At 47.9% G+C, this 6,591-nt stretch overlaps 1 protein-coding gene across 1 annotated transcript; it reads left to right on the top strand.

Annotated features, from left to right (window-relative positions):
- Window positions 1-749: 749 nt before the first annotated feature.
- On the top strand, window positions 750-5,828 carry BMP4 (bone morphogenetic protein 4). The gene is made up of 3 exons (XM_015822447.1): window positions 750-848; window positions 1,938-2,368; window positions 4,859-5,828. Exons 2-3 carry the CDS (start codon window positions 1,945-1,947, stop codon window positions 5,734-5,736), a joined length of 1,302 nt encoding a protein of 433 aa, XP_015677933.1. The 5' UTR covers window positions 750-848; window positions 1,938-1,944; the 3' UTR covers window positions 5,737-5,828.
- The last annotated feature ends 763 nt before the right edge of the window (window positions 5,829-6,591 follow it).

The raw sequence follows: 6,591 nt of genomic DNA, 5'->3' as shown, positions 1-6,591 counted from the left end.
TGAGCATAGAGTGCCACATTGTAACTAAACTTGGGATTATATTTGGCTAAATAAATGCGACACTATTCTTGGGGACTGCAAGATTTCCTGCTAGATTCCCATTGGACACTGAGGACTGGTAGTCCAAGGTCTCTGAGCTGAATTCTTTGGCAGGCTCCAAATCAGCATGAGATAAGGTAAGAAGAGTTGGGTACGCATGACAACCCCTTTATACCCACCCGCTCTTCCTTGACCCTACAGGCACCCCCACAACTGGCATGGATTTTGGTAACTTTCCCTAATCTGACGCCCTCCAGATCAATCCAGCTGGAAGACCCATTCAGATTAAACCCAACCCGGCGTAGAAGATCGTGGCTTTTAAAGAAAAGAGTTGAGTGAGTTACGGAGAGATTGACAGAGGCCAAGGGGGTGGGACATCCACTTGCAAATCCCAGTACGGGAGGGGGGGGGGAAGCGGGGAGGGCGGTGCTTTGCTGGGGCTGCGCTGATGGACAGGCCGGTGCGAGGAGTAACTTCTCGAGCCCACGTGACTCTCCCTGGAGCTGGAAGAAAAGCAGCGGCCTGTTGGGGGTTTCATTATATTCAAATATATTCATTTTCCAGGAGCCACTCCGGAGAGCATCAGGTCCCAGCGATCCTTCCTACCCGCACTTCGGAGAAGCGATCCGTAATAGCTACAGCAGCGGCGGAGGCGGCAGCAGCAGCAGCAGCAGCAGCAGCCAAGAGCGATTCTCCTCATTCCTCCAGCGGACTCCGGATTTCCCTGCGCGGCGAGTTTTTCCACGAGTCGTGTTTCACGCTGGCTGTCAAGAACCATGGACTGTTTTTGTATGCCTTGCTTTCTGTCAGTGAGTAGCGCTTTCGTTTTTTTTTTCCCCCCCTTGTGGCTTTGGTGTAAAGCGTTAAGGGTCTTTTGAAAGCAAGAAACGATCCGAAGAGTGTGTGTGCGCGGGCGTGTGTGTACGAGAGACCGAGTGTGTGTGTGTGTGTGTGAGAGAGAGTTAGAGAGAAAGAGAGAGGTGAACGCCTTCCTGGTGGATTTTCCATTTCTGTAATTAATTTCTTCGGCACCTGAAAAACAAGTCGCGGCGAAGAGAGGTTCGGGCTGCAGCCTTAACGCCCGCTTCCTTGAACCTAACAAACTCTCTCGAATCAAGTTTATTTCCGACTAAACATGGGTAGTATCGCGCTTGACTTATTTCAATAGATTAAAACTCTCTCCATCCTCCCAAAAGGTAAAATAAAAAAAACAAAACACCCTTTAGGGTTCCGCGGGGAAGGGGGGCATCCTAACCCCCCACCCCCTATTTTCCCTCCCTCTGCGATCACAAAGCACTTAAATCAGGAGTTGGGGAAAGAGGCAGGTTCCTAGTGGTTAGCGTCTACGAAACCGGGAAGGCTAAGCACCAAAACGCGACCGGTTGAAAAGCGCTCTGCACCGACTGGGAAGGGTTATTAACAATGAACCGAAGCCTCCGACCCTCACTCAGCTCCCGCCCCGCGTGTTTTTCTCTATTCATTGCAAAGGGGGCAACTCCGACTGAGGAGTGTCTTGAGTTTTTACCGGGGATGGTGGTGGTGGTGGTGGAGGAGGAGGAACAGGTCCTCCACCGAGATGGATTTGAATGGAAGCCTTCTCTTGAGAACTTCTTCCAAGACAGTCGCGTTTGTAACCGGCGTAGTCAGATAGAAACACAGAGGACTGAAAAGAGAGGTGGGAATTTATTTGATGGGGGATTATAAAGGCATTCTGCCCCAAGTTTTAGAAGCCACTTCTTTTCTTAAAAAAAAAAAAAAAAAAAGCTGTTGTGTGCATTTCTCCCCAAAAGGGGTAGACTATTGGGTGCTTTTTTTTTTCTTTCACCAACCTTGTTTGCTTGCTCTGGCTCCTTTTCTCCTCTGCTTCTTGCCCCCCCCTTCACTTCCACCCCCCCCAGAGACACCATGACGCCTGGTAGCCGAATGCTGATGGTCATTCTATTGTGCCAAGTGATCCTAGGAGGTTCCAACCGGGCCAGTTTGATACCTGCTGAGACCGGGAAGAAGAAGGTGGCTGCAGGTTTGCATCAACAGCAGCAGCAGCAGCGAGGAGGAGGAGGAGGAGGAGACGGAGACGGCGCCTCGGGAACTGCACACCGCCTGTTCCCAAACCATGAACTCTTGCGTGGGTTCGAGGCCACCCTCCTCCAGATGTTTGGGCTGCGCCGGCGGCCACAGCCCAGCAAAACAGCCATCGTCCCCTCTTACATGATGGATCTCTATCGCCTCCAGTCTGGGGATGAGGAGGAGAATCTTCAAGATCTCAACCTCCAATATCCCGAGAAATCGACCAGCCGCGCCAACACCGTGAGAAGCTTTCACCATGAAGGTGCGTTGCAAGATGAGCAGTTAGGTGGGTTGGGTGCTGCATTAAAGTGAGAAGTGATGAGATTGCAGAATTGTCTCTTCAGAGTAATATGGAGGGGTGTGTGTGAGAATGTGACCATAGCAGCAACTGAGGCATCCCCTTACAAGCTCCCCCAAACCCAATTGATTAACATGGGGAAAGTGGGCTGCACAAACAGCTTTTTGGAAGCTTCTTCACCTGGAATTTTGACTGGGGGGGGGGAAGTAGGCAGTTTTATTTACTCCCTTCTCCCCCCCCTCCCCCAATATTTTGCTCTCTTTCCAGCAATTTGCACTTTGGATGCAATAGATTCAAACTGAAAGTTTGCTTTTTCAGAGGTGTATTCTAGATTGTGGATCGGACTGTCCTGGGAAAGGGTGGATGAGGGTCCCACTTCCTTTCATTTCCTCATATTTCCAGAACAGGGAGGGGTAGCTTTGCAGGACATTTAATGAATTTAAAAAAAAAGCATTTTGCCTAGGAAATAACAGCTTGCGGTGCTTGTCCTTCTCGCTGAGTTAGGGTGCCTGTGGATTCATTAAGAAATGGAAAGCCACAGAAAACAACCCCTGGCACAACTGAGAACGGATCTGGATAGAATTGGCATAGTAACAAAAGTAGCAATTACTCATATTACTGAGTAATTATCATTGGTTTCATAGCTTGGGTAGAGCATGGGCTCTGTGTGTGTATTGTATGCAAGAGACAAAGCCAGAGAGCGTCAGCACTCACATTCTGCACACGGAGCTCTAAGAACTTATTCTATCAGATAAGAGCAGCGAGATTCCAGATTTCACTCTGGTTACACTGGGTTTGTTACTCGCTCCCCCATCCTGCTCCTTAGGAGTTTATGTAGGAATTATTGTTGCCCTGCACACCAACTTTAGATAAAATCGTTTCCACTCATTAGTTGTTTTGAGGGGGGAGGGGGGTGTCCATACATTTTCTTTTTGAATGACCAATGGGAATGACTAAAAAGAGAGGAGGGATGTGTGTAACTGGACCAAAATGTTTCCTAGCATGAGTTTTGTCTGGATCCCCCCACTCCCTAAAGAAAAGTCCGTGGTTATTGACTTGCTTATTCAGGATTGTATTTTTGGGAGTCTGGACTTCTCAAAGCTGTGGACTAACTGGAGTATACTACAAGTGAATCTGTTTCAAATATTTTTTTTTAAAAAAAAACAAACACATGGAGTTTTAAAAAAAGAAACCTGCATATTTCTGACAGCATATTTCATTAGGGAAATATTTTTTTGCAATCCGCTTTTCCCTTTCCGAAGAGATATATTTAATCTTATCTAACCACCATCCTGTGAATTGTGAGCTGCATCTGTCTCTCTTACTGTTGCTTCTGAAAGGACTTGAAATTTAGGAATCACGAAAAGAGCTCATTTCAAAAGATAGGGGAGAAATGTGGAGGTTGAAGCAGTCCTGGGAACTGTTACACTTTTGTTGTTTCCTAAGGATGTGATCACAAATTCTGCTTGCTGTTCTCCCCCACCCTCCACGGGCACAGTCCATTTTTCTTTTTATTGTGTCCAGGGCTGGGCACGTGCCTGGCATTTATAAATACAAGGATGAATTATGATACAATCAGGACAAGGGATATGCACACAGGCTTGGCCAGAAGGCATGACTAGGTGCCCTGGCTGGACTTTGGCAGCACCCGACAGATTGTTACTGAGGTAGGAGCAAAGCAGAAGATGCCCCCAGGCTTGTTTGGGCAAGTTTGTCTGGTTTGGAGCATCCAACCTCAGTGCCTCAGTGTCCCCTTGGAGCATCCTGGCTGCTGCATTATAACGCTGATAGAAGCCCCACTAAAGTTCCAACTAAATAGTTGTTGAAATATAGGTTGCAATCTTCTTGATAGCATGTGAAGAAAGAACTTCATTTTGGTTGGCTTAATTTCCCAGGAAATCATGTTTGGGATCCAGATAAGAAGGCTACTCTCTATGCAGAAAATTAAATCTCAGCAGGATCTTGACATCGACTTACCTGCCTTGTTGGCAACCCCATGGGATACCCCTAACATATCTCATGTGCAGTGGCTTGGCTTGACATTTCCTGACAGTTAGAACAATTAATCAACTTGCCTCCAGAAGTTGTGGGTGCTCCAACACTGGAGGTTTTTAAGAAGAGACTGGACAATCATTTGTCTGAAATGGTGTAGGGTTTCCTGCTTGAGTAGTGGGGTTGGAGTAGAAGACCTCTAAGGTCTCTTCCAACTCTGTTATTGTGTTAAAGCAAATGAAATCCATAAAAGTAGAGGTATGGAGGACTTTCTTTAAGGGAGGGGGCATCCTTTCCACCTTGGTGCACAACAGCAGGGAAATCACACCCCATGGTGTCCTCCTTTCGCTAATATGTCTATTTTTCTGGACATGTGAAACTGCATCTTCTCCTTGGTGCATCCTGCTAACCTCTTCCCTTTTGTGCATCTCTCTCTCTCTCTCTGCCTCTTCCTTCCTCCAGAACACCTGGAACATGTGGCCAACCCATGGAACCAACCCACTCGCTTCCACTTCTTTTTCAACCTCAGCAGCGTGCCGCCCACTGAGCCAATCTCTTCCGCGGAGCTGAGACTCTTTCGGCAGCAAGTCAATGAAGGGGAGGCAGTGGCGACAGCAGCGGCTTGGGAGAAAGGCTTCCACCGGATCAACATTTATGAGGTGATGAAGCCCCTGCAAGGGGGGGACATGGTCACCAGGCTGCTGGACACACGCCTGGTGCATCACAATGTGAGCCGCTGGGAAAGCTTTGATGTGAGCCCCGCAGTCATCCGATGGACCGCAGGTGACCAGCCCAACCATGGGCTGGCAGTGGAGGTGATTCACCTCTACCCCGCGCAGACTCACCAGGGCAAACATGTCCGGATTAGCCGCTCTTTACCTCAAGGAGACCGTCTGGAGGATGTCGAATGGGCTCGCCTCCGGCCTCTCCTGGTCACCTTCAGCCACGATGGCAGGGGCCAGTCTCTGCTCACGCGGAGGACCAAACGCAGCCCTAAGCATGCACACCAGCGGCCGCGCAAGAGCAAGAAGAATTGTCGCCGCCATGCCCTGTACGTGGATTTCAGTGATGTGGGCTGGAATGACTGGATTGTAGCCCCACCAGGCTACCAAGCGTTCTATTGCCACGGGGATTGCCCTTTCCCTTTGGCTGACCACCTCAACTCTACTAACCATGCCATTGTGCAGACTCTGGTGAATTCCGTCAACTCCAGCATTCCCAAAGCCTGCTGTGTCCCCACAGAGCTGAGCGCCATCTCCATGCTCTATTTGGATGAGTACGATAAAGTTGTTCTCAAGAACTACCAGGAAATGGTAGTAGAGGGATGTGGCTGTCGTTAAAGGGGGGGGGGCAATAAGTTCTCCCTGCCTCTTCCACTTGCCACCTTCCAGCTTCCCTGGCCAAAATGGGCCCAGGATGAAGGGAGGGGGGGGAATGGCCTTTGATTTCACAGAGGAAGCAAAACGTGACCAGCCTCTTTCTCTCGCGGTAACAACCACAACTCCCTTGATCCGTTCTCCTTGACCTTATTTATGTGCAAATGTTTTGACAATAATAATCATATATTTTGGCAAGATATATTTATAACGACATATTAAAATATAAAAAAAAACAAAATGAGTCATTATTTTAAAGGTTAAAGCCAATAGATTTTATAAAATTATTTTTAAATATTTTGTGTTACTCTCCAGAGAGGACCGGGATGGAGTTTGCCAAGCTATCAATGTCCTGCTTTTTCCTTCAGGCAGTTGATAGAATATGGAGGCATTCCCTCCTCTCGGCCTTCTCCCACTGTTTTTAAAATTGTCTTAATTGCCAACTATCCTGACTGGCCTGTCCCCCAACCTTTTGTAGATGTAATTTGGGGAATGATCGGGTTTCTCTGCTCAGTCTCCATATAACCTTCCCTTTACAGCAGTGTTTCTCAACCTTGCCAATTTTAAGGCATGTGGACGTCAACTCCCAGAATTCCACAGCCAGCATTGCTGGCTGTGGAATTCTGGGAGTTGAAGTCCACATGCCTTAAAATTGGCAAGGTTTGAGGAACACTGCTTTACAGGGATGTAGATCTTTTAACTGAGTTTTTAGGATTTGTTTTTAAAGGAACATAGATGGATTTAATCGTTATTCTGACTGATCAGCCACACCTCTGTAAACAAAGCTTTTTGTGACATCCCAGTCTTTGGCAGGGAATG

The sequence above is a fragment of the Protobothrops mucrosquamatus genome, unplaced genomic scaffold, assembly GCF_001527695.2.
Source record: "Protobothrops mucrosquamatus isolate PMUCROS unplaced genomic scaffold, P.Mucros_1.0 scaffold1570, whole genome shotgun sequence".
Classification (NCBI taxonomy): domain Eukaryota; kingdom Metazoa; phylum Chordata; class Lepidosauria; order Squamata; family Viperidae; genus Protobothrops; species Protobothrops mucrosquamatus.
The sequence above is the reverse complement of the archived record's forward strand: the minus strand, read 5'-3'. Positions and strand labels throughout refer to the sequence as shown.

What these genes read in the sequence shown, in the direction of transcription:
- BMP4 (XM_015822447.1), top strand. Translation starts at nt 1,945, where the DNA reads ATGACGCCTGGTAGCCGAATGCTGATGGTCATTCTATTGTGCCAAGTG. An exon ending in GAGAAGCTTTCACCATGAAG is followed by an intron (nt 2,369 to 4,858) that starts GTGCGTTGCAAG and finishes TCCTTCCTCCAG; the next exon opens with AACACCTGGAACATGTGGCC.